Source organism: Rana temporaria, chromosome 12 (assembly GCF_905171775.1).
Source record: "Rana temporaria chromosome 12, aRanTem1.1, whole genome shotgun sequence".
NCBI classification, from domain to species: domain Eukaryota; kingdom Metazoa; phylum Chordata; class Amphibia; order Anura; family Ranidae; genus Rana; species Rana temporaria.
Window position 1 is genome coordinate 48,187,088 of NC_053500.1, and position 27,846 is coordinate 48,214,933.

Here is a 27,846-nt window from a genome sequence, read left to right on the forward strand (position 1 = left end):
GACCTGCGGAATCCGGGCGCATAGGCGATGTGCCTCCTGTGGGTCCTTTGCTCCCGTGAGCAGGCGAGACCGGGGACTCCGGAACACCCCTCCATGTAAGGTAAAGGGGGGAGCTGGGATGGTCCATGCACAAAAACGGCAAACCAACTGCCATAACTGAGGGAAAAGCCTGTCCTCCTCCAACCTTGGAGAAAAGTGCAGCTCCCTGGTTCCAGCCTGTTGCTTCCACCATGGCGGAGGAAACACAATAACTGAAGCCATGGTGGAAAAGGAGGGATTCAAATCCTGGATGTGTTTCCTGTTGGAGGCGGAGCTGCGCTCTTTTCAAGGTTGTCCTGAAAGGCGACTTGAGAAAAAAAAAAAAATTTCTGCTAAACTTCTGGTAGAGGTTGGCAAACCCTAAACATCTTTGATATGTCCATTAGTGCATGTTGCAGACATACAGTGGAAATATGCAACGAAAAAGATATTTTAGCACCTGGTAAAAGTTCAATCAATCAGGCAGTCATGAGGCCAATGAGGTTATAGTAGTCAGCTTTCTCTTTGTCAAAAGAGGTCCAAAAGATATACTGGAAGGCTTTGGAAGGTAGTCAAGGAACAGACGCAGTTGATTGAAACCCACTGGAAACATTGCTGCTGGCAGTAAACAAGGGAGTATTCAAGCATATCCATATCCATAGGCTTGAATGCTTGCTGCCAGGAAATTCCCAGCATAACAGCGAACAAAAGGAGACGGAAAAAAGTTAAAACCACAAAAAATTCTTGTTGAAAAGTGTCAGACAAAATTAATGGAAAAGTCTCTTGAGTTATTGGTCCAGATTTGAGAATGGATCCATTGGGCAAGTGAATGGTCAATGGTGGGGTTTTGGCTTGCAAAGGAATCCTACCTTGTTGAGTGAAGCAACTCCATCAGGGGTTTCAAACCAACGTCCCTCCAGCTGTTGCAGAACTACAAGCCCCATGAGGCATTGCAAGGCTGACAGTTACAAGCATGACTCCCACAGGCAGAGGCATGATGGGACTTGTAGCTCTGCAACAGCTGGCGGGCCATCAGTTTTAGACCCCTGAACTATATGCTCCAGGGTAAATGATTGTTCAGGCCTGAATATCTGTAGAAAAGAAGGTTATGCAACGCAAGTTAAGCTCTTCCCTGCAGAATATTTGTCAACATGGGAAGAGGGAACAAATTTACGAGGCTGGTGTAAAGGAAATGGTCCACTTCCCTGCAGTAAAGATGATTGTACGGTTGTGGTCATAGTCTTTACTTGGTGGAAGGTAGTGAGTGTATAAACACAAGTTTAGGGTAAATGTCAGATAATAGGAGCACCTAATCAGATAAACCTGTGTTGATGTCCTCTATAGTCGCATACCAAGAAAAGGAACAAATGTTTGAAAAGGTAGTTGCATAATAAAGACCTGCAGAGCCGAGAGCATTCTCAGGGTCAGATCTACAGATCTCCCTGCAACATTTCTGATAGAACCGTTTATTGTATAAGAGCAATCTGATTGACTGTGAAGCCTCGTACACACGATCGGACTTCCAATGGACTTTTCCGTGGAGGGCGTTGTCTGTGAACTTGGTATGTATACACGGCAGGACTTTTTCCGGCCAACAAAACACGAACGTAGTGACGTAATAGAAGCACTACGTGTTTTTTCTGCTCTTTAATCGTCACCCTTTGGGAAACTTTTGCTATTGTTGTCTGATCTTTAGCATTGTTTCTGAGCAAGCGTGTTTGTACTTTGGACTTTAGTCCGATGGACTTGTGTACATGCGATCGGATTAGCCGAAGTAGGACTTCTGTTGCCGGAAAGTTTGTGTATTTACACAGCAAACATTTGTCCGATGAAAAAGCGGAAAAGCAAAAAAAGTTTGTTTGATGGAGCGTATACACCGTCAGATTGTCAGCAAAAACAGGTCCGTCGGAGGTTTGTTAAAGTTCGACCGTGTGTACGGGCCTTAAGGCAATACAAACTATTGTATGTGATACACAAAGTCCAATTTTATTATTTGATCAGTCAGATAAATGATTTACCAATAACGTAGAGAAGACGAAGACGAAGAAGAAGAAGAAGACGAGCTTGTTGGTGCAGAGGGTTATGTCGTCGACTTGCAGGAAACTTCACCTTGGCTAGGCTTGGGGGAAAGGTAAGCATATTATCCAAATTGTTTACCCCCAATAGTTTTTGTTCATTCTGCATTAAGGGGCAGAGGGAGAGCTTTAATGAAAATGTGGAACTAAATCGGACGCAAAATCTTACCGTTTTGGCAGACAGAAACCATTCTCCCCTTAGGACACCCATTGGTATACAATAGCCATGGCAGATCTGTTTTCAGCTTGACTAAAGAACTTTGGGCACTGGGAGGAACAGGGGAAATCAGTTGTGGTGGTTAGAAAACCAGTATGTTGCTCTAGAAAAGTGAATCTGGTTGCACTGCTCATTTCCTCCCCCTGCCCTCTTAATTGACGAGATCAAGGCTCTGCCAAGACAAAAAATACTGATCAGTAAACTGCCAGAGTATGACATAGTATAAGTTGGTCCATTTCATATACTTATAGCACTGGTGAAAGAAGTCAGAAGGGTGTCCCATGTCTCTTTCTGCCATACGCCAACTTCTCAGCAGTAGTAATGTAAAGGCTGTCGGGAGCAACCAACGAACTCCGAACATAAAGCTAGAGATCGACAATCCTGGAAAGGGAAGGTTTCTGCAACACAACTTAGCATAGGATTTCTTTTCAACAGTGTTGGGCATTGCAAAAAGGTATTTACAATCTTCTTTCTTGGTACAGCTTTTCTCCACACCTTAAAGCGGACCTTCAGTAATTGTTTTATCTTTCCATCTATTAAATCTTCTGCCCTTGTTGTTTTAACTTTGAATAGCAAAACTTTTCTTTCTGCCAGTAAATCCCTTATACGGCCCACTTCCTGTATCTTGTCTGGTCATTAGCCTAGGCTTAGGACATCATACACAGCTCTCTCTCTCACTCTTGTGAGTTTGCCGGGGGGGGGGGGGTCATAAGAGGGCCAATGAGAGCTGCAGAGCTGGAGTAAATCCAGGAAGTGAACAGGCAGCAGATTCAGCTGCCCACAGTTAAAATGGTTGCAGCCAGACTTATTGGAGGGAGATTTCTGCAGCATATTTGGCAAGTACAGAATCGTAATATATATATATATATATATATATATATATATATAAAATATGCAGAGTGGTTGGAGGGAAGCTTTAGAATGGCAAAGATATTTTTATTACAAATTATGTTTGCAGACTGCAGTTCTTCTTAATATAGGCAACAGCGTTGCTTTTAAAGCACAACTCCGGGCAAAAAAAAAAAAAACGAAGAATGAGGGGAGGAGACAGCTTATACTCTCCCGATCCTTTGTGCCATTGCAAAACGGTGTCCCGCCTTGGTCCAGTGGTGGACTTCTCCTGGTCTATGGAGCCTTTTCTGGGCTTGACGTCAGGAACAGTCCACAACTCAAGACCACAGAAGCGTGGGGATGCCAGACCGGTATTGTACTGGGAGGATCAGATATATCTCCTTTCTCCTCTCCCCTAGATTAAATTGAGCAGTTGACCAATGCACAGCATAACCCCACTACAGGCATACCCCGCTTTAAGTACACTCACTTTACATACACTCGCGAGTAAGGACATACCCACGAGTGTATGTAAAGTGCCTTACAAGCACTGTACAGACATTTTGCAGCCGCAGTAGAAGGAGCTGAAGCTCAGAGAGCATAGTCCGCCCTGTTCCAGTGTGCCCCTGACACCCCCACTACAGCCCCTGAGACCTTAAATACAGCTCCTAAAACCCCCACTACACCCCCTGACCCCCCACTACACCCTATAAGTGAAAAAAGGTATTGTTTCACTTTAAGTACATTTTTGTTTTACATACATGCTCTGGTCCCATTGTGTACTTAAAAGAGATGGGCTTTAAAGGGTTACTAAGCCCAGGACCCTGCATTCACTATATCTGGTCTCCCACAGAACGTGGGAATGCAATAGTTTTAGTAAATATAAACTGCTAGTCTTATAACTTCCATCAGTGTGTGGTGAAGGCTTGTAGGAAGAGTTTTCATTCTATTCCGACTGTCCTATGAGGCTACAGTTCCCCTAGCTCTGTCTGGACAGTGCTGATTGGCCCTGCGCTGATCACATGCACTCTCCCAAGAAAAAAAAAAAAAAACACACACACACACACCAAACTGAACATGTGCAGAGAGCCTCCAAAGCTCTGTACTAATCAGGAGATGGGTTGGGGACAGTGGAAGAAGGGGAAGATCAGAGATAGGATCAAACAGCCTTTTTACACAATGCAGAGAATTAACCCCTCTTAACAACTCTCTAGCAAGACACACTAAAGTGAGCATGTGCAGCCCGACTCCTAACGCTCTGTTCTATCACAAGATGGATTGGAGATAAAGCGGAGGTCCAAAAAAAAAAAAAAAACACACATACTGTTATTAAAAGCCGGTACAAGTACTCCAGCTGCTGACTTTAAATATATGGACACTTACCTGTCCACGATGTCGGCAGCCGAAGCCGATTAATCGCTTGGCTCTTGGCTGCCCCCGCCGCCATCCTTGGTGAGGGGAATCAGGAAATGAAGCCTTGAGGCTTCACTTCCCGATTCTCTACTGCGCATGCGCAAGTCGCGCTGCACGTCCTCACTGGTCCCTGCTATCTTCTGGAAGGGGCGGGTCTATGCAGGTATCTGCACCCCTTCCTCCATGAAAAGGTGCTAAACGTGACACCGAAGGGGGGGGTTCCGAAAAGCGAAGGTTCCATTTTTGTGTGGACCTCTGCTTTAAAGAAGAGGAGAATCAGAGACAGGATCACACAGCCTTTATACACAATGCAGAGGATTAACCCCATAAGTTCCACAGTGAGTATAACAAGCATTCGTTACTGCATATACAGACTGATTTTACTGTTGTAGGTTTAGCAACACTTTAAAACAGGGCTCGACAAATCCCGGGCGCCAGGTCGCCATGGGGACTAGAAATAGAGTCCTGGCGACTTGGCTTGGAAGGGGGGCAAAAAAATAATTTAGTTAATACCACCAGATGTGTAAGCTGGCGCCATCTGGTGGTGGCCGTTGGTATTACAAGTTAAGCATTACAAGTTAAACAGCAATTCTAATGTAATTTTTCACTATTTTCACTGCCATCTTCTTCCCTCTAATTAGAACCCCCAAACATTATATATATTTTTTATCCTAACACCCTAGAGAATAAAATGGCGATCGTTGCAATACTTTGTCATGCCGTATTTGCGCAGCGGTCTTACAAGCGCACTTTTTTGGGAAAAAAATTACACTTTTTTTAATTTAAAAATAAGACAACAGTAAAGTTATCCCCATTTTTTTTAATATTATGAAAGATAATTTTACGCCGAGTACATTCATACCCAACATGTCACACTTCAAAATTGCGTCCGCTCGTGGAATGCCGACAAACTTTTACCCTTTAAAATCTTCATAGGCGACGTTTTAAAAAAATCTACAGGTTGCATGTTTTGAGCTACAGAGGTGGTCTAGGGCTAGAATTATTGCTCTCGCTCTGTGTGGTTTGAACACAGTTTACATATGTGGGCGCTGCTCACGTATGTGTTCGCTTCTGCGCGCAAGCTTGTCGGGACGGGGCGGGTTTTCTTCCTCCTAACTTTTTTAGCTGGCTCCTAGATTCCAAGCAAATTTGTCAAACCCTGCTTTAAAAGCAAGAACTGATGTCAGGGCCTTTTGGGCACCAAGAAACCCCACCACAAACAAAAAAAAAATAATAATACATATAATAATAATAATAATAATAATAATAATAATAATAATAATAATATAAATGCATATATAATATTGCAGTTAAAAAAATAAGTTTAGTTTGTTTTCTCAAAAGAAGCCTGTAAAGCACTGCAACCACAATCAGTGTCTGGTGGGTACAATTCCATGCTCCTGCAGACTTTTCCTCCAACTGTCCATGCTGAGGTACAGACCATTAAATTAGAGCGCTGAAGCAGTGCCGTGCACTAATGTTCCACTACAAGCCTGTCTGCTGCAGTGGAAGTCAGGTCTTGTGATTTAATAAAACACAGAGGTCTGTGAATGAAGGATGTGGCTGTGGAGGCGGAGCCATGCATAATATATACATAAGAGAAAAAGCGTTTAGTACTCACACTTTTCTGTCATTGAGCAGCATTCCGTTCATCGTTTGTATGGCTCGGGTGGCAGCTTCTTGAGTCTCAAAATGAACAAAACCATAACCTCTTGATCCATTCTCATCACAAACAACCTGTAGGAAGAATACAAACCATGGTACACTGAAAACTGAACTTTCTGGTGCATACCGGGAGAGCACAACACCTGTTAGGAAAGTGGCCAGGGGCATACTTTGCAAGCACCCAATGTTAGTCAACGCAACGCACTCCCGATGCCTGCATCCAGAGCGCAACGCACTCCCGATGCCTGCATCCAGAGCGCAACGCACTCCCGATGCCTGCATCCAGAGCGCAACGCACTCCCGATGCCTGCATCCAGAGCGCAACGCACTCCCGATGCCTGTGGTGTTTTTGGGTTTAGCTACTAAAGTGGGAGTAAACTCCCATGTATGATTTTCACCTATACGTACTGTAAATATCGCCTAAACATACGCCATTTAGGAGATATTTAATTTAGATGCAGCCGGTGAAGTCATCGGCACACGACCTCTAAATTAACTCCTTCAGAGCCATGCCATAAACAGCAACTTCTGCACTGAATATATGAATGGTGGTACCGCGCCGCCACTTAAGAGTAGAATAACCGTGAATGAGAAAAAAACTATTATATATATATATATATATATATATAAAAAAATTAAATATGCTGCTAAATCTATATGAGTAAGTGAATAAATACATGTAGTGATATTGATAAAAGAGTGATCAGTGCATACAGTTCAATAAATAAATAATAGATAATAAAACCACTAATGTATAACAAAATAAGTGATGAGTGACAATAATAAATAGTCCCAAAGTGCAAACATAGGTGAACAGAAAATGGCAAAAGAATAAGTGATAAGGATCCTTGTGCAATCCAAATCTTACAGGAACTTCACAATCTTCTGTGTGAATCTTCTAGGTGCTGTGCTCACAGAGCGCTTACCTTAAAGGGGTTGTAAAGGAAAACATTTTTTTACATTAATGCATCCTATGCATTAAGGTATAAAAACATCTGACAGCTCCGCCCCCCCCCCCCCCAAGCCCCCGTTTTACTTACCTCACCAATCGAAAGTCCCAGGCGCGTGCTTGTCATCTTTTTCGGTTCCCAGCCTGGCCTTTGATTGGCCAGGCTGGGCGGATTGATAGCAGCGCAGACATTGGCTGGCACTGCTGTCAATCACAGCGGATGGCGCGCCGGGGGGGGGCCTGAGTGATACAAACATTTGAAACAAACCAAGTCACTTACTTTACAAGACAAAATGTTTCCAAATGCTGAGAATGTATCGTACAATGCTTTGTTATCAATTGAGTCGTCAAGGTTTTTGATGAAGACATTTCCTACTCCAGATCTCCGAAGGCCAGGATCTCTCTGAGACCACATAATACGGATCGGTCTTCCTTTAATCACTTCAAAGTTCATAGTATCTAAAGCCCGTTCAGCTGTGAAGAGTTATCACAAGAAAAAGGAAAAACGTTCAATGGAACATTCCAAGTTTGGCTCATTGAATCACTCTATGCACTATTTGCTACATTTATTAAAGATCTTACCCACTTAAAGTGGTTGTATACCTAAATTTTCGACTTTGTATTGCTCAAAGCATCTTAATCTCCCAAATGCATTGCTCTGTGTCTTTTCGGTCCTACCTGCTTCCTTTCCTGTATATCGCGAATATGCCGAGTGATGACGTCGTTCCGCGCATGCGCCATACGATCGTTCAAACCGGCAAGCCGAGACGCTGCCGGCCAAATCTCTGTTTATGTCGGGGGCTGCGTCATTTCCTGCTGTCGACGTTAGCCCCGACATCACACGATGGTTTGCGCTGACTTTTCCTGCCCCCAGAGTTTCATGGATGGAAACGAAGAAGAGGCTTGAATATTGGCCGTAGTGTGCACGCGCAGGATTACAGCAAGCGTAATCAACTGTGGGCGGAAGTTATGCCTGCAGCAGATGCGGAAGACCTAAACGAGCATGGCGCAGGCATACTATGAGGAGACTGCAGAAAAGCCAAGATTTAAAACGTTACAACAAAAAATTACATTTAAAACATAGCGATCGATGCAGCGGTACAGTGTCTTTCTAAATATGTAAATAGTTCAGAGAGGAGATGACGGTTTACTACCGCTTTAATGAATATATGATATGCTATATTATCAATTTTTTAAGGTATTCTGCATATGAAAATCAATTCACCTTGCCAACTCTGATAGCAGTAAGGAGTCAATCAGATCTCAGATTAGAAAAGCCGCTGTCTAGGACCTTAACTGCCATCTAAACTTGCTTAGAATTTCACCTGCTGACTGCAAATGGTAAATAAGATTTGGTTTAAAAAAAAAAAAAAACTTGGTCCTGGGCCCAGTACAGGAGGGCAGGTTGTACTGCCTTATCAGCGGCTCTGGGTATACAAAAACAGAAAAAAGGGGTGTAGGAAACCCCCCAATGTCCAAGTAAATAAGATTTGTGTACTTGCTGTCAATAGAGGGACCCAGGAAGATAGTAATTCCTAGACATCAAACTGATCCTTTCAGAAGGTCTGAAAATAATCGCACCAACTGTTGTCACCCTCTCACCAAGCTGCTTGGCGATAGTCTTGTAGCCCATTCCAGCCTTGTGTAGGTCAACAATCTTGTCCCCGACATCCTTGGACAACTCTTTGGTCTTGGCCATGGTGAAGAGATTGGAATCTGATTGATTGCTTCTGTGGACAGGAGTCTTTTATATAGGTAACCAGCTGAGATTAGGAGCACTTTTAAGAGCGCTCCTAATCTCAGCTCGTTACCGGTATAGAAAAGGCATTTGTGTACTCACAAACCCAAGGGGCAAGTGCTGATGAGGATCTCAGGAGGACACAAATCCACTGTAGGCAAGCAGTGGAAGGGAAGCCTAGACAGGATGGTCCACAATGCGCTTCAGAGCAGTAACAGGAACATGCTTCCTCTAGGCTGAACGTTAGGAGAAAGTGAAGAGAGTGTGCGACTGAATTTTTTCAAAATGGCACCCAATGATACCAATTTTGAGGTTGCTCTCAGTATGAAGCCTTGCTCAATACTGAAGTCCTCAGACTGGGTCATACAAGAGGCTGTAATGGCTCTAAACTATGACACAGAGGAACGCTTTTGTAGTCAAATTACAGTAGAATAATATTGTATTTCTCCTCCAAAAACAGCATTAAAAAAAAAATAGAAAAAAGCAACCGTGAGCTAAGCTCCCCTGAATTTAACCACTTAAGGACCGCCACACAACGATATACGTCGACAAAACGGCACAGCTGGGCACAAGGGTGTACATATACGTCCCCTTTTAGAACCCAGCTGTGGGTCGCAAGCGTGCTGCCGGCGGTGCGCTCGCGACACGGTCCGAAGCTCCGTGACCACGCTCGCCGGACCCGATCGCCGCCGCTGTCCCGCGATCGGGTCACAGGAGCTGAAGAATGGGGAGAGGTGAGTGTAAACAAACCTTCCCCGTTCTTCTCTGTGGCTTGTCACTGATCGTCTGTTCCCTGTCATAGGGAACGATGATCAGTGACGTCACACGTCCAGCCACGCCCCCCTACAGTAAGAATCACTCCCTTAGGGCACACTCAACCCCTTAGCGCCCCCTAGTGGTTAACCCCTTGACTGCCATTGTCATTTTCACAGTAATCAGTGCATTTTTATAGCACTTTCCGCTGTGAAAATGACAATGGTCCCAAAAATGTGTCCGCCATAATCTCAGTCACGAAAAAAAAATGCTGATCGCCGCCATTAGTAGTAAAAAATAAAATTAATAAAAATTCCATAAAACTATCCCAAATTTTGTAAACGCTATAACTTTTGCGCAAACCAAATCGATAAACGCTTATTGCAAACTTTTTTGACCAAAAATATGTAGAAGAATACGTATCGGCCTAAACTGAGGGGAAAAAAAAAGGATTTTTGTACTCACCGTAAAATCCATTTCTCTGAGTTCATAGACGGACACAGCATCCTTTGACCTTCGGGTTATGTTCTTCCTACCAGGAGATTTTAGGCAGAATTTCCACAGCACTCAAGGTGTTAAAACTTTCCCTCATGCCGCTCCTCCCAGGGGGCGTGGCTCCCCCAGGCATAACCCACACCCTGCTCCAGCAGCTTCAGTTCGTAACAAGCAGTACAAACCAAGGAGGGGTGGGTGCTGTGTCCGTCTATGAACTCAGAGAAATGGATTTTACGGTGAGTACAAAAATCCTTTTTTCTCTTTCGTTCATAGACGGACACAGCATCCTTTGACCTTCGGGACGTCCCCAAGCAGTGTCAAAAAACGAGGGGTGGGAAAAATAACACAGCAAACAACAGGTTACACCCCAAACAAAACCGGAGTTACTCAACGGAGGAACTCCAACCTTAAACTGCCGCCTGTAACACCCTGCGGCCGAATGAGGCATCAGAAGATGCACTCACATCCACCATATAAAACTTTGAGAAAGTGTGGACCGACGACCAGGTCGCAGCCTTACACACCTGTAACACAGAGGCTTGGTGTCGGAAAGCCCAGGAGGCTCCAATCGCCCTGGTCGAATGCGCCGTGACCCGAAAGGGAGGCGCCCGCCCCTTCAGGGCGTAGGCCTGAAGCACAACCTGTCGGATCCACCTGGAAATGGTGGCCGACGAGACTGCCAGGCCCTTACTGGGACCGGACACAGACACGAACAGCGAGTCCGACTTCCGGAACGGAGCTGTCGCCGACAAGTAAACTCGAAGGGCCCGAACCACATCTAGAGAATGTAAAACGGCTTCCTTCGGGTTCTTCGGCTGAGGACATAATGATGGAACAACAATGTCCTCGTTAATGTGAAAGGCCGAAACGACCTTCGGAAGAAAAGAAGGTCGCGGGCGCAGCACCGCCTTATCCTGATGGATGACCAAGTAGGGGGCCTTGCAAGACAAGGCCGCCAGTTCACACACTCGTCTGATAGAGGTAATAGCTACCAGAAAGACCACCTTCTGCGACAAAGTCAGCAAGGGGATCTCCCGAATGTCCTCAAAGGGGGCACGCTGAAGCGCCGAGAGGACCAAGTTCAAGTCCCAAGAAGGTAGCGGAGGGCGCACCGGGGGGGCCACATGCCGGACCCCCTGCACAAACGTGCGAACCAAAGAGTGCGCTGCCACGGGACGCTGAAAATAAACAGCCAGAGCAGAAATCTGACTCTTGATCGTGCTTAAGGCAAGAGCCTGGTCCACTCCCCGCTGTAGGAACAGCAGGATCCGGGACACCACGTAAGTACGGGGGTGCCACTTCATCTCCTCACACATAGAGATGTATGCTTTCCATGTACGATGATAAATTTTTCGAGAAGTGGACTTCCGTGCACGCATCATGGTAGAGATTACCGGGCCCGACAGGCCCCGGTCCTTCAGTACCTGGTTCTCAACAGCCACGCCGTTAAAGCCAGTGACCGTAAAGCAGGATGGAAGATCGGGCCCTGAGACAGGAGATCTTCCCTCAGAGGCAGGCGCCAGGGGGCGTCTGCCACCAGACGTACCAGGTCCGCGTACCAAGAGCGACGCGGCCAATCTGGGGCGATCAGGATCGTTGGAATCCCTTCGGCTTCCACCCTGCGCAGCAGGCGGGGTAGGAGCCTTAGAGGAGGGAAGGCGTAAATCAGGTGATATTGACCCCAGGGAGCCACTAACGCGTCTGACGCGTCTGCCCAGGGGTCCCTTGACCTGGCCACAAACCGTGGTACCTTCCGATTGAGACGGGACGCCAGAAGGTCCACGTCTGGAGTGCCCCATTTTTGGCACAGGATCTGAAAAACCTCCGGGTGGAGAGACCACTCCCCTTGATCCAGAGTCGTGCGACTTAGGAAGTCGGCTTGCCAATTCAGAACTCCCGGAATGTATACCGCTGACAGGGCCGGAACGGACCTTTCGGCCCACCGAAGTATGTGAGCGACCTCCGTCGCCGCGGCCGAGCTCCTTGTGCCGCCCTGATGATTGACGTACGCCACGGCCGTGGCGTTGTCGGACTGGATCCTGACAGGACGGCCCTGCAGCTCCAGGGACCACCTGACAAGGCACAGCTTGATCGCTCGGAGCTCCAGGATATTGATCGGCAGGCGGGACTCCTCCTGAGTCCAGCGCCCCTGGGCTGACTGGGTGCCCCAGACGCCCCCCCAGCCGAAGAGGCTGGCATCCGTCGTGACCACTGTCCAGCGGCACGGAAGAAAAGACTTCCCGGACCGAAGCACCGGAGACGTCAGCCACCATGCCAGGGAAGACTTGGCCAGATGGCTCAACCGAATCTGGCGATCCAGAGAAGATGGGACCCTGTCCCATCGTGACAGAACCTCCTTCTGTAGTACCCTGGTGTGGAATTGGGCATACGGAACCGCCTCGAAGGAGGCCACCATCAGACCCAGAACCCGCATGCAGAAGCGAAGAGACGACCACTTCTGGGTCGACAACTGTCTCACTGCAGATTGCAGGGTCCGCAGTTTTTCCGATGGGAGGAACACTTTTGCCTCCCCCGAATCCAAAACCAGCCCCAGGTGTTCCAGCCTCTGGGACGGAACCAACACTGATTTTTTGAGATTCAGAAGCCAGCCGAACTCCTGCAGAGTCCGACACGTGATGGACACGTCCTCCTCTAACTCTGAGCTTGAAGAAGCTCTCAGGAGAAGGTCGTCCAGGTATCCCACGATAGCGATCCCTCGCTGCCTTAGCAAGGCCAGGATCGGGGCGAGCACCTTGGTGAACACCCGTGGTGCCGACGCCAGCCCGAACGGGAGGGCCACGAATTGATAGTGGTCCTCCCCGATCGCAAAACGCAGATATCTTTGGTGGCTTGTGCAAACGGGGACATGCAGGTATGCGTCCATGATGTCCAAGGACGCCATGAAGTCCCCCTGGTGGAGGGCCGCTATGATAGAACGGACCGACTCCATCCTGAATCGCTGCACCTTGACAAAGGAGTTGAGGGCCTTTAGGTCCAGGACAGGGCGAACCCCTCCCTTCTTGGGAACCACGAACAGATTGGAGTAGAACCCCCGAAACCGTTCCAGCGAGGGAACCGGCACAACCACCCCTCTGTCCAGAAGATCCTGGACAGCCCCGGATAGGGCTAGCCGCCGATCCTGAGGAAGCTGGAGGTTGGATGGAAAAAATCTGTTTGGGGGACAAGAGAGGAACTCTATCTTGTACCCCGAGGCGACCACCTCGCAAACCCAACGGTCGGTCAGAAGAGAGTTCCACCGATCCGCGAAGTCGTGAAGCCGTCCCCCCACCCGAGACCCGGGCGGGGGCAGACCTTCATGCGGAAGCAGGCTTGTCCGCAGGCTTGTTTGGTTTGTTAAACCAGGGGCGCTTACGCCCGGCAGCAGGGGCTTTTGCCCCTTGCGGACCTTTTCCAGCCGCGCTGGGCGCACGAAAAAACCGCTTAGGGGTAGTAAAAGTAGGACCTTGCTTGCGGCGAGGTTCCTTACCCTTCCCCGACTGAGGGAGCAAGTTGCTCTTACCTCCAGTGGCATCCTTAATGATGTCATCCAGGGATGCCCCAAAGAGCCGTCCGCCCTTAAAGGGCAAATCCACCAAGGCCTTTTTTGAGGACTGGTCAGCCGACCAGCACTTCAGCCATATAAGGCGGCGCAGAACCACTGCGTAGACAGAAGCCCTGGAAAGCAAAGGAATCGAATCCATAGCCGCCTCACAGAGAAACTTCTGACCCTGAATCAACTGCTCAGCCAGGTCCCTAGAGGACTCGGAAGCACCCTGGACCTCCAGATCCTGCAGCAGGAGCTTCGCCCTTTCAGTTAGCGTCTGAGCAACCAGGGCGCCGGCCAGAGCCGGCCTTACCGCCGAACCCACCACCGAGAACAGGGAGCGGGCCACGGCCTCCACTCTCCTATCAGCGGGGTCCTTGAAAGCAGGAGCCCCCTCCACAGGCAACGTAGTAGCCTTACTCAGTCTGGACACAGGAGGGTCCACCGACGGAGGAGTGACCCACTTTTTTAAAAAGTCCTCCTCCAGGGGGTAACGGGTAGCAAAGCTTTTAGGAACAGTAAAAGCCTTTTGCGGTGTATCCCATTCCTTATACAACAAATTGTCCAAATAAGGAACACAGGGGAATACCTTAGCGGTACGCGGTGGTTTGCGGAATCCAAAAGGGACTGACACCGCTGGTGTCTCCGCCACATCCTCTAAATGAAGAGTCTCACGTACCGCAGTAATAAGAGCTCCAACAAATTCCTTGTCAGCAGACTCCGCAGCAGAGTCATCCTCGCTGTCCATGTGGGTTAAGCCCGCATCCTCTGACATGACAGAACCAGAAGCAGCAACAGCGTTATCAGATTCTGCGTCAGAGATATCCCCAGAAACAGCCTCTGGGGGGGGGCGCTTTTTACCCCCCAACCGAGCACTGGCAGCTTCAAACCTGGTGAGAAAAGACTCCAGGACAGCCGACACCGATTCAACAGATGTGGCAGGGGGAGGGGCGCTTAGGGTTAATTCCGGCATTGTGAGGAATGAGGGGCCTGATTCAGGCTCCATATTGCAGCTGCCGTGTCACCCCCACTGCCAATGGCAGGAAAAAAGTCCCCCACAGGTCACCTCCCGGCCGCTAGAGCACAGTCTGGGGCCCCCTGAGACTCACCACCCCCCTGGTACAGCGCGGTCTGTGAAGGACAAGTGTGTGCCGAGGAGAAGCTGCAGCGCTGCGTCTGTCCCCTCAGATGATTCGCGGTCTTTTTTCCCCGCCGAAACGGCCACTAGAGGCCGAACTAGTGCTGAAAACGGCGCCGGCCACAAGAAAATGGCCGCCGAATAATACAAGCGCGGCTCCGGCAAAATGGCCGCCGTTGCGCAGTTTTAAAAAGACAGTGTACCCAAAAATGACAGTACACCAAAACAGCACACAGCACACACAAAAATGCCCAGAATGTCCACCACAGTCCCCTGCAGTGACACAGAACAGCCCCAGCCATACCCGAGTGAAAAAAAAAAAAAATAAAATATAAAAAATATGAGCCCCAGGGAAAAAACCCCCTGCACAGCCGTCACCCAAAGGGGGAAGGAGGGAGAGGAATAAGGGAGAGAGGAAAGCAGGGCGGACCCTCAGTCGACCTCCCAAGGGAAAACATTCCAGCCAGACCACTTACCTGAGTAAGGGGCCACTACTTACCTGTCCTGCGACTACCCGGCTGGAGGTATCCCAGACAGAACCAACGTCCGTGAACGGCATGGCTGTCAGCCAGACACACTGTGACAAGGCCATAGAGACCGGTCATATGTGTGCCCTAGAACCGAAGTTCCCCGGCCGCCCCTGGAGCAATGGGGCCTGTCGTGGACGTCCCAAAGCGGAGCTGAGGGCCGGCACACGCTCGAAGGCCGAACCTGGGGGGACTACAAGGGTCGAGGACCCAGCCTGTCACCCAGTCGGCTGTTGATGGAAGAATCGCAGGATTCAAAAATAAAAATAGAATAAAAAAGCGAGGAAAAAACTCGCAAAATGCAAAAAAATTTGCAAGAAAAAACTCCAGAGTCCAGGACTCCAGAGAGAGCCTGACTCTCCTGACGGTTAGGCAGAAACAAACTGAAGCTGCTGGAGCAGGGTGTGGGTTATGCCTGGGGGAGCCACGCCCCCTGGGAGGAGCGGCATGAGGGAAAGTTTTAACACCTTGAGTGCTGTGGAAATTCTGCCTAAAATCTCCTGGTAGGAAGAACATAACCCGAAGGTCAAAGGATGCTGTGTCCGTCTATGAACGAAAGAGAAATAGGATTTTTGTACTCACCGTAAAATCCATTTCTGAGTTCATAGACGGACACAGCCTTCATTGACATTAGGGTTATGCTTTTTCCTACCAGTAGATTTAGGCAGAATTTAACAGCACTTAAAGTGTTAAAACCTTTCCTTCGTGCCGCTCCTCCCAGGGGGCGTGGCTCCCCCAGGCATAACCCACACCCTGCTCTAGGAGCCTCAGTCCGTAACAAGCAGTACAAACCAAGGAGGGGTGGGTGCTGTGTCCGTCTATGAACTCAGAGAAATGGATTTTACGGTGAGTACAAAAATCCTATTTTCTCTTCCGTTCATAGACGGACACAGCCTTCATTGACATTAGGGACGTCCCCAAGCAGTGTCAAAAAATTTGAGGGGTGGGAAAGTAACACAGCAAACCAGGTTACACCCCAAACAAAAACACAGAGGCAAGATGCCGGAAGCCCAAGAGGCCCCGATCGCCCTGGTCGAATGCGCCATAACCCGAAAGGCCTGAAGCACAATCCGTTGGAACCACCTAGGAACGGTGGCCGACGAGACTGCCAGGCCCCCTTGTAGGGCCAGCCACCGACACGAACAGTGAGCCCGACTTCCGGAACGGAACTGTAACATATAAGTACACTCGTAGGGCCCGAACCACATCCAGAGGATGCAAGTGGCCTCCGCCTGGCATTTCGGCCGAGGACATAAGGATGGAAGAACAATGTCCACCTCAATGTGAAAAGCCGAAACGACCTTAGGGAGAAAAAACGGCTGCGGCCGCAGCACCACCTCATCCATACGGATGACCAAGTAGGGAGCCTTGCAAGACAAGGCCGCCAGATCAGACAGACACCCGTCTGATCGAGGTAATTGCTACCAGAAATAAAATCACCTTTAGTGACAAACAAAAAAACCTCCCGAATGTCCTCAAAGGGAGCATCCCGAAGCACTGAAAGGACTAAATTCAAGTCCCATGGGGGTAAAGGAGGGCATACCGGAGGGGCCCCTGCCAGACCCCCTGACCCAACGTACGCACACAGGAGTGCAACGCCAAGGGTCGCCGCAAGTAAAAACAGCCAGAGCAGAAATCTGGCTCCCAACCGTACGTAAGGCGAGAGCCTGAACCACTCCCTGCTGCAAAGACAGCAGAATCCTGTACACAACGCATGTACGAGAGTGCCAGTTCATCTCCCCACACACAGAGATGTAGGCCTTCCATGTATGAGGAAAAAAACCTACGTGAGGTAGACCTCCGTGCACGCAGCACGGATGAGACCACCGAGCCCAATAGGCCTCGGTCCTTAAGCCCCTGGCTCTCAACAGCCGTGCCGCTAAGGCCGGTGGCTGTGAAACAGGGTGGAAGATCGGACCCTGTAGCAGAAGATCATTTCCCAGGGGAAGACGCTAGGGGGCATCTGCCACCAGACGCATTAGGTCCGCGTACCAGAAGCGACGCGGCCAAACCGGAGCAATCAGAACTGATAGAATCCCCACAGCTTCCACTCAGCGCAGCAGGCGAGGAAGAAGCTTCCGAGGAGGGAAGGTGTAAAGTAGGCGATAGTGACCCCAAGGAGCCACCAACGCGCCTGACGCGTCCGCCCACCGGTCCTTAAACCTGGCCACGAACCGTGGCACCTACCGATAGAGACGGGACGCTAGAAGGTCCACGTCCGGAGTGCCCCACTTTCGGCACAGACCCCGAAACACCTGCGGGTGGAGAGACCACTCTCCTTGGCCCAGTGCAGTGCGTCTTAGGTAGTCGGCTAGCCAATTCCGCATTCCCGGAATGTACCCAGCCGATAGATCGGAACGGACCCTTCGGCCCACCGAAAGATGTGCGCGACCCCCGTCGCTGCAACAGAACTCCGTGTGCCTACCTGATGATCAACCTACACCAAGGCCGTGGCGTCAGACAGGATCCTGACCTGTCGGCCCTGTAGATCCAGGGACCACCTGGCAAGGCAAAGCTTGATCGCTCGGAGCTCCAGAACGTTGATCAGTAGGCAGGATTCCACCTGAGTCCAGTGCCCCTGGGCTGATTGGGTGCCCCAACCGGAGAGGCTGGCATCCGTCGTGTCCAGTGGCCAGCAGAAAAAAAACGACTTTTCGGCCCGAAGCACCGGAAACGCCAGCCACCACACCAGGGGAGACATGATCAGATGACTCAATTGAATCTGGTAATCCAGAGATGACGGAAGCTAGTCCCATCGTGACAACAATTCCCTCCGTAGTACCCTGGCGGGGAATTGGACATACGGAACCGCCTTGAATGAGGCCACCAACGGACCCAGAATCTTTCTGCAGAATCGCAAAGATGACCGTTTCTGGGTCGGCAACTGCTGCACAGCAGACGGCAGTATCTGAAGTTTTTCCGTTAGGAGAAAAACACTCCCGCCCCGGCGGAATCCAGTACTAGTCCCAGGTAACACGTGATAGACACGGCTCCACCAATGCAGAGCTCGAAGTAGCTCAAAGGAGAATGTCGGCCAGACATCCCATGACAACAAAACCCCTGCTGTCACAGCCGGGCCAGTATCGGGACGAGCACCTTGGCGAAAACCCGCCAAACTGGAAGGACACCAATTAAAATGGTCCCCCCCGACCGCAAAGCACAGAAACTCTGGTGCTTTGACGATACGCGAACAAGTAGGTACGCGTTCATGACATCCAAGGATGCCAGAAAAAAATCCCCCTGATGGAGTGCCGCTATTACCATGCGAATCGACACCGCCTGAAAGTTTGCACCTTGACAAAACAAACGAGGGACATGAGGCCCAGGATTGACCGGGCCCCATCCTCCGTGGGGACACAAACAAAATGGAGTAAAACCCCTGAGACCGTTCCAACGAGGGAACTGACACAATCACTCCCCTGACCAGAAGATCCTGGACAGCCCCTGACAGAGCCAACCGGCGAACCGGAGGAGGCTAGAGGCCGGAGGGAAAAAACCTGTTTGGCAGACAAGAGAGAAACTCAATCTTGCACCCCAAGGAAACCACTTCGCAACCCCAACGGTCGGAGAGGAGAGACCTCCCAGAGCCATGAATGTGCGAAGCCAGTCTCCCACCCGAGACACGGGCAGGAGCAGACCTACAGGCGGAAGCAGGTACGTCCGCGAACTTGTTAGGCATGCGGTATCAGGTGCCCTGCTACCCCGCGGCGGGGGTCTAAGCACCATGTAGACCTACCTCCACCGCACAGGGCGGGCGAAAAAAACGCTCGGAGGTAGTCAAGGAGGGTCCATGCGCAGGGCAAGGTCCCAAGCCCTTTCCAGACCGTGGGAACAGCATGCGCTTACCACCCGTGGCATCCACAATGATGCCACCCAGGGAAGTCCCAAAAGGACCGTTCCCCCTTAAAGGCCATCACCAAGGCCTCCCTAGAGGACTAGTCCGCAGACCAGCTCCTCAGCCGCACAAGGCGGCGCAGAACCCTGCATAGACGGAAACCCCGGAACGTATCCATGGCCGCAGAGAAAATTCTGACCCTGAACTATCGTTCAGCCAGGTCCCAAGAGGACTCGGAAGCGTCCCCTTCTTCCAGCTCCTGAAGCAGGAGCTTCGCCCTTCCAGTCGGGGCCTGACCAGGGCCCCGGCCAGAGCCGGCCTCACCGCCCAACCCACCACCGTGAATAGGGAGCGGGCCACGGCCTCCACTCTCCTATCAGCGGGATCCTGAAATGCAGGAGCCCCTCCCACAGGCAACGTGGTGGCCCTGCTCAGTCTGGACATAGGGGGTCCACTGGCGGAGGAGACACCTACTTTTTTTTTTAAATCCCCCTCAAGGGGGTAACGGGTTGCAAAGTTTTTTGACAAACTTTTTGCGGTGCATCCCATTCCTTGTATAACATATTGTCCAAATAAGGAACACAAGGAACCCTTCAGCAGTGCATGGCGGTCTGCGGATCCAAAAGGTACTGACACGGTGGTGTCTCCACCACAACCTCAATTTTTAGAGTCTCACGCACCACAGAAAAAAAACAAGAGCTCCAACAATTTTTGCTGACACTGCAGCAGACATCCTCACTATCCATGTGGGTCAAGTCCGCAGCCTCTGACATACCAGAACCAGATTCCATGTCAGAGACATCCCCATAAGCAGGCTCCGGGGGGGGGGGCGCTTATTTACCCCCCATCCGGGCACTAGCTGCTTCAAACCTGGCAAGAAAACCCAGGATAGCCACATAAACAGATGTGGCAGGGGAAGGGACGCTAAGGGTTAACTCAGGCCTAGTGGAGAGGGAGACCTGGCTCAGGTTCCACAGTGCCAGCGCCGAGACACCCCGCCTGCAAGGCAGGACAAAAAAAATACCCACTGGTCACCTCCCTGCAGCTAAAATAGAGCATGGGGGCCTCTGGTACTCACCACCCCACCCGGTGCAGCGCGGTCCGAGAAGGACAGGGTGTGCTGAGAGCCGTGCAGCGCTGTGTCTGTTTTTCCCTGAGACACATCCGAGGTGATTGCAGCACCAACAGCCGCCACACGAGGCAGACGAAAATATGAAGATGGCCGCCGAATGCTGAAAAAACAGCATAGGACTACAAGAAAATGGCCGCCGGGATATATAAGGCTAGGCTCCGGCAAAATGGCCGCCAATGACGCAGATTTAAAAAGACAGTGACTTTTTTTTTTCTTCATCAACTGCCACACAGAAACACCTCACAGCACACTGCAAAGGCCCAGAAGTGAACACCACAGCCCCCTGCAGTGACACACACACAGCCCCTGCTACACCCGGGCCCAGTGACATGAGCCCCAGAAAAAAAAAACCCTCACAGCCGTCACCCAAAAAGGGAAGGAGGGAGAGGAATAAGGGAGAGAGGAAAGCAGGGAAAAAACCCTCAGTCGACCTCCCAAGGGAATCATTCCAGCCAGACCACTTACCCGAGTAAGAGGTCACTACTTACCCGTCCTGCAACTACCCGGCTGGGGGTATCCAACGTCCGTGAACGGCATGGCTGTCGGCCAGACACACTGTGACAAGGCCATAGAGACCGGTCATATGTGTGCCCTAGAACCGAAGTTCCCTGGCCGCCCCTGGAGCAACGGGGCCTGTCGTGGACGTCCCAAAGCTAAGCTAAGGGCCGGCACACGCTCAAAGGCCGAACCTGGGGGGACTACAAGGGTCGAGGACCCAGCCTGTCACCCAGTCGGCTGTTGATAGAAGAATCGCAGGATTCAAAAATGCAGGAACAAAAATAAAAGCGAGAAAAATCGCAAGAAAAAAACTCCAGCCTCAGACCAACGTGGTCTCGAGACTGAAATCGCACACACCCACCTCGCACCAGGAGGGCCACGAGGCGAAGGACCCCGAAAAACGGCGCCTGCCCTTTAAGTATCCCCTCCCAGCATGCACAGCTGGGTCACCACTCCCACTGTACCACTGCCAAGGAGGGACACCCAATACACCATGGTACACCTGCGTTTCAACATGGGCCTGAAGTGGCAACGGCACCCACAGGCAACAAGGGAAAAAATAGGATTTTTATAACAGGAGTACTTGTTGGAGTACATCACAGGATACAGAATCTAGTAATTACTAAGTGGGTTATATTCCACCTTCAGGTGCTGGACACTGGTGTAACCAATTAGACAGGAAGTTTCCTCCCTATATAACCCCTGCCATACTGGGAGCACCTCAGTTTTTGTAGCAAAGCAATAAGTGTCCCAGTATCCCCAAACAAGAGGGGCGGGAGGCTCTGTGTTCTGTGATGTACTCCAAGAAAAGGATTTTACAGTTATTTTGTTTATCGTACATCACAGACACAGAGTCTAGTAATTACTAAGTGGGATGTCCCAAAGCAATGCCTACTGATTGGAGGGAGACACAAATAACTCAGACCGCCATCAGACATGAGGACCTATACTGCTGCCTGCAGCATACTGTGCCAAAAGCGGCATCCTCTTGCCATCTTACATTCACCTGATAGAAATTAGTGAATGTAAGCACCGACGAACAAAATGCGGCCTTGCAAATCTGAGTCATAAAGGCTTGGTAATGCACCGCGCATGAAGTGCTTACTATCCTGGTAGGGTGCACTCTAAAAGAAACAGGGGGCAGCCCTCTCTTGAAAACAACAAGCCTGCATAATAACCTGATCAATGAACATTGAAAACAGTTGATTTAGATGCTGCCTGCCCTTTCCTGGGGCCTCCTGGTAGCGCAACAACATCAGTTTTCCGTATCTGAGCAGCCGCTTTAGATAGGCCTTGACTTTTCTTACTCTAACTAGAGAGTGTAACCATTTTAATAGCTGATCTGAACACTGCCTGCCCATTTCTAGGGTCTCCTGGCAGCACAACAAAACGTCAGTTTCCTTTATCTGAAACCTTCAGATAGATCTTTAACTGCTCTCATCTATATTGAGAGAAAAGCAATAACGTTTCCTTCCGCGGAACAAGGTTCTGGAAAAAAGGAAGGCAAGAATATATCTTGATTCAAATGAAAACTAGATCCTTCTAGGAAATAAGGCTGGGTGAGGATTTAACATCACCCTATTCTTAAGAATAATTAAGTATGGCTCTATACAAAGAAAGTTGCCAATACTGAAACGCTTGCGGAGGCTACCGCAACCAAGAACACCAATTCCCTTGAAGGGAAATATGGTGCATCGGCCCAAGGTGCTGATCTTGTAAGCCGACAAAACTAGACTCAATCCCCCGAGCACAAGGGCGACATAACTGGCGGACTTATATAAAGGCCCGGATCAAAGAGTGCGACGCAAGCGACCTTTGAAAATACTGACAAGGCAGAGATCGGAACCTTGATGGAACTTAACGCTAGCTCCATCTCCTTTCCTAATGTAGGAAGGCAAGAATTTTACCTATGACATACTTCCAAGGATGCCACCCCTTGGTTTCACACCAGAAACATGGGCCTTCCAGATCCTATGATACATGGTCCTGGAGGCCAGCTCTCCTGTATGAATCAGAGTAATTTGTCGCTCATTCTGAAAGCCCCGATCCTCAAGAATGCAGGCTATAACAGCCAGACCATTAATTCCCATGTTTGCAAGACGGGATGTAATACCCCCTTGCGAAGTAGGCCTGGACAAGATGTAAGGGACCCTGGGTCCTCTACTACCAACCTACGATTCCTGCACAGTAAGGTCATCTGGGTTATGCCGGAGCAATTAGACCGGCTTCCGTTCCTCTCCGATGTTGCATAAAAGCCACGGAAGTCACGGCACTGGGGGGAGAGAGCGCATAAACCAGTGACAACTGGTCCCACAGGGTCGCCAATGTATCTGTCCCGCATGCGAGTGGATCCTTTGTCCTTGACACAAAGCTGCCCAACTTCTTGTTGAACCTGGACGCCAATACATTTTATGTACAGGGTACCCCTTCTCTGGCATTTGGTCAGAAAAAAGTCGGTGTAGAAGTCATTCTCCCGGGAACAATTGTTGAGGGCTCCAGAGAACCGCCTGCCAATTCCCTGAAAAGAAGATTGTCCATAGGCAAGCCACAATCTCTTCTGCCCAAGCCAGAACCTGGGCTACTTCCCTCTGGCTGCGTGACTTCTAGTGCCTCCTTGGTAAACAAAGTAAATCACTAGTGAGGCATTGTCAGATTGTACTCTGACAGAACAATCCTGCAACCTAAATGTCCAGGCCCTTAAGCCAGACGCTCTATCCGTAGCTCAAGAATGCTGACGGAAAAGGCTCACTTGGAGCTTGACCACTTCCCCTGGGCAGTGGTCTCTTCCAGGCCTGGCCTCCATCCCTAGAGGCCAGCCTACATAGCCGCCACCTCCCAGGTAACGGACATGAAGGATCTTTTTCTGCCAATCTTTTGGTTAAGAACCACCAACTGAAACTCCAGTGTATCCCTGGGACCAGACTCTTTGGATAATGCTAGGTTAGGATCTACTCATTCCAGGCCGACAGAATAATGTTTATATCAGCCTTGAACCACTTTGAATGAAACCACCACCTTCCCTAGCAACTTAAACAAATGTAAGGAACTGTTCCTTGCCTTGACCACATAGACCAGCTTTCTCATAGCACCGATTTTGTCTGAGGCAAAAAAAACTCTCCATTTTGGGCTGTGTCCCAAACATTCCAAGCTTCTTACTAAACAAAAGAATGTACCTTTAGACTGGGATCCTAACCCAGGAGTTCCAGATACTTGACTATGCTGGACACTAGGGATGCACCGAAATGGAAATTTCAGAACCGAAACAAAACCGAAATAAAAAAAAAATTCAAACCGAAACCGAAACCGAAAATGACTTTTCTTTGTTTTCCCCCTATTTCAATATTTTTTTCAACAATTGTATGTATTACATGATGGGCACAGTGGCTGCGTTTGATGGGCACAGTGGCTACGTGTGTTGGCACAGTGGCTGCATGTGATGGCACAGTGGCTGCGTTTGATAGCACAGTGGCTGCGTTTGATGGCACAGTGGCTGCGTTTTGATGGGCACAGTGGCGACGTGTGTTGGCACAGTGGCTGCGTTTGATGGGCAAAGTGGCGCCATGTGTTGGCACAGTGGCTGCATGTGATGGCACAGTGGCGACGTGTGTTGGCACAGTGGCGACGTGTGTTGGCACAGTGGCTGCATGTGATGGCACAGTGGCTGCATGTGATGGCACAGTGGCTGCATGTGATGGCACAGTGGCTGCATGTGATGGCACAGTGGCTGCATGTGATGGGCACAGTGGCTGCGTTTGATGGGCACAGTGGCGACGTGTGTTAGCACAGTGGCTGCATGTGTTGGCACAGTGGCTGCATGTGATGGCGAAGTGGCTGCATGTGATGGCGAAGTGGCTGTGTTTGATGGGCACAGTGGCTGTATGTGATGGCACAGTGAGGCTGCAATTAATGTTTTTTTTTGGTAGTCAGATAAGGCAAGCATGGCTCAATAACACACAAACGTTTTTTTAAAAGAAAACGTTTGTGTGTTATTGAGCAATGCTTGCCTTATCTGACTACCAAAACAAATATCAATTGCAGCCTCACTGTGCTACTGTGAAAAAATGGCAGATACATTTTTTTTTTTTTACCTGGTCACCTCAGTTAACCACTTGCCCCCCCCCCCCCCACACCAGGAACTAGCGATTTAACAGATTGAACACAGTAGTTAGTCCTAACAGGTTTTGTACAGAACTTAGAGCGCTTACTTTAGTGGAGGACACTGCTAGGTTCCTCCTAGGCAGGCAGTGTGATTGCCTCAGTCTCTCAGCCTGATACTCCGACGACACAGCTCCCTGCGCGCTCCGAGTCCTCCCCGCCTCCGGCCGTGACGTCACGCGGCTCACGCCGCCGGACTAAACCAAGAGACTCCCCCATAGGGGGGAGTCCAAACAACAGATAGGAGCTAGGAGGACAAGGTGGAGCGCGATCAGCAGTCAGCACACACTTTGTACAGTGCCACTGCCGCTGCTCGCGCTATGTGCAGGTCTGGCGGCCAGCGTGTGGGTCTGCATTCATTGTGAACATTGCCTCCCCCCTCTAGTAAAAAAAAATGGTATCACCCAGCTTTATATCGGCATTTTAACTTTATTTCGGCAGGGAGCCAGAAATGCTATTTTCGGCCGATATGTATCGGCCACCGATAATCGGTGCATCCCTACTGGACACACTTGGGTGCAGCCATGCTACTGACTGATCCATCAGCAGGAGTTTGCCTCCTTAAAGCGGAGGTTCACCCTAAAAACATTTTTCTAACAATCACATTGTGCTCACTTCCACATTGACAGTATGCAGATTTTTTCTTTTTTTTGCGGTACATACCGTCGTATAGCTATCCCCACCCGTCTTCCGGGTAGTGGCTCCCGCGGGACGGGTAGTGGCTCCTGCGGGAGTGGGCGTTCCTATGCAGAGGCGAAGTGATTGACGTGATGACAAAAACTTCCCCCCGGCGCAAAAGGCGCATCACCAGTTTCCAAAAGAAGCCGAACTGCGAGTCGGCTCTATACGGCGCCTACGCACCGACGTTAGGCTTTTTTCGGAAACTGGCGATGCGCCTTATGCGCCGGGGGGAAGTTTTTGTCATCACGTCAATCACTTAGCCTCTGCATAGGAACGCCCACTCCCACGGGAGCCACTACCCGGAAGCCAGGGGGGAAAAATAGCTATACGACGGTATGTACAGCAAAAAATAATAAAAATAAAATCAGCATACTGTCAATGTTGGAAGTGAGCACAATGTAATGTTAGAAAAATGTTTTTAGGGTGAACCTCCGCTTTAACCTTAAAGTAAAAAAAATTCAAAACACTCAAATCTCATAGATGTCAAAAGATAACTGCAGTTATATAGATCAACAAGTTATGAAATACATTCCCAAACAGTTCAAATGGTATGTTCCATGCAAGAGTCTCCGACATGTTTTGCAGGGACAAAGTCCGCTTCCTCAGGGAGAACAGACATAGAACTCTGCAATAGATTTACAATGTACATGGACCAGAAAAGCAGGACCGCGACCGGCCCCATTCAATACCATGCTGGTGGGGTAACATCTATATTAAATCACTTACAGACCGAGCAGGGGTCGACAAATCCCGGGCGCCAAGTCGCAATTGCGACTAGAATTAGCGACCTGGTGCCTCAGGCATCATGCGTCTCCGTGCGCCCCCATCTCCCCTGCTGCACAATCGCGTCGGCTGGTAATTGAGGCCATGGCTTTGCGGACTTCTGCAGGCCTATGCTTCCTTCTGTGATCTGGTGCCATCTTGTGGTGGCCGTTGGTATAAGAAGGCAACAGCAATGCTAATTGAGCTTCCCCTGTATGTTTTCACTGCCATCTCCTTCCCTCCAATTAGAACCCCCAAACTTTATATATATTTTTTATTCTAACACCCTAGAGAATAAAATGGCAGTACTTTCTGGTCACACCATATTTGCGCAGCGGTCTTACAAGCACACTTTTTTTGGGGAAAAAATACACTTTTTTTTTAATAAAAAAAATAAGACACCAGTAAAGTTAGCACAATTGTTTTTATATTGTGAAAGATAATGTTACACCAAGTAAAGTGATACCCAACATGTCACGCTTCAAAATTGCGTCCGCTTGTGGAATGGCGACAAACTTTTACCCTTTAAAAGCTCCATAGGCAATGTTTAAAAAATTCTTCAGGTTGCATGTTTTGAGTTACAGAGGAGGTCTAGGGCCAGAATTATTGCTCTCACTCTACCAATCGCGGCGATGCCTCACATGTGTGGTTTGAACACTGCTTTCATTGGCGGGCGCTACTCACGTATGCATTCGCTTCTGCGCGTGATCACAGCGGGACGGGGCGCTATCCTGCCTCCTAACTTTTTTAGCTGGCTCCTAGATTCCAAGCAAATTTGTCAAACCCTGAGACCGAGCCTCTGAGATTTGGTGTTTACAAGTTAAAAACTTTTTTTTTTGCTAGAAAAAGAACCCCCAAACATTATATATTTTTTCTAACACCCTAGAGAATAATGTGGTGGCCGTTGCAATACTTTGTCACACCGTATTTGCGCAGCGGTCTTACAAGTGCAATTTTTTGGGAAACAAATCAATTTTTTAATTAAAAAAATAAGACACCAGTAAAGTTAGCCCAATTTTTTTCTTTATATTGTGAAAGATAATGTTACGCCGAGTAAGACGATACCCAACATGTCACGCGTCAAAGTTGCACTTGCTCGTGAAACTGCGGTTGAATTTTGGGTCACTTTTATTCCCATTACAAGAAATGTAAGCATTCCTTGTAATAGAAAAAAGCATGACGGGTCCTCTTAAAAATTAGATCGGGGGTCAAAAAGACCTCAGATCTCATATTTAGACTAAAATGCAGTTTAAAAAAGTCCTTTTAAGAGCATTGGGTGGAAGTGACGCTTTGACGTTGCTTCTGCCCTGCAATGACATGGACAGGTGGGGGCCATTTTCCCCTTACTTGTCTTCATACCCAGGCAGGGAACAGACCCGATCGCCTCCGTCGCTGCCGAAGGCTCCGGTAAGCGGCGGAG

At 49.4% G+C, this 27,846-nt stretch overlaps 1 protein-coding gene across 5 annotated transcripts in view; it reads right to left on the bottom strand.

The window, feature by feature from the left end:
- The window catches only part of LOC120919568 (embryonic polyadenylate-binding protein-like), a 154,664-nt gene that overhangs the window by 117,310 nt on the left and 9,508 nt on the right, over nucleotides 1–27,846 (bottom strand). For all 5 annotated transcript variants that reach the window (XM_040331776.1, XM_040331779.1, XM_040331777.1 and 2 more), the window contains exons 3-4: nucleotides 7,449–7,642; nucleotides 6,176–6,291 (exon numbers count right to left, since the gene is read on the bottom strand). In XM_040331776.1, the coding sequence (XP_040187710.1) occupies nucleotides 6,176–6,291; nucleotides 7,449–7,642 (310 nt within the window). The remainder of the gene's footprint in view (nucleotides 1–6,175; nucleotides 6,292–7,448; nucleotides 7,643–27,846) is intronic.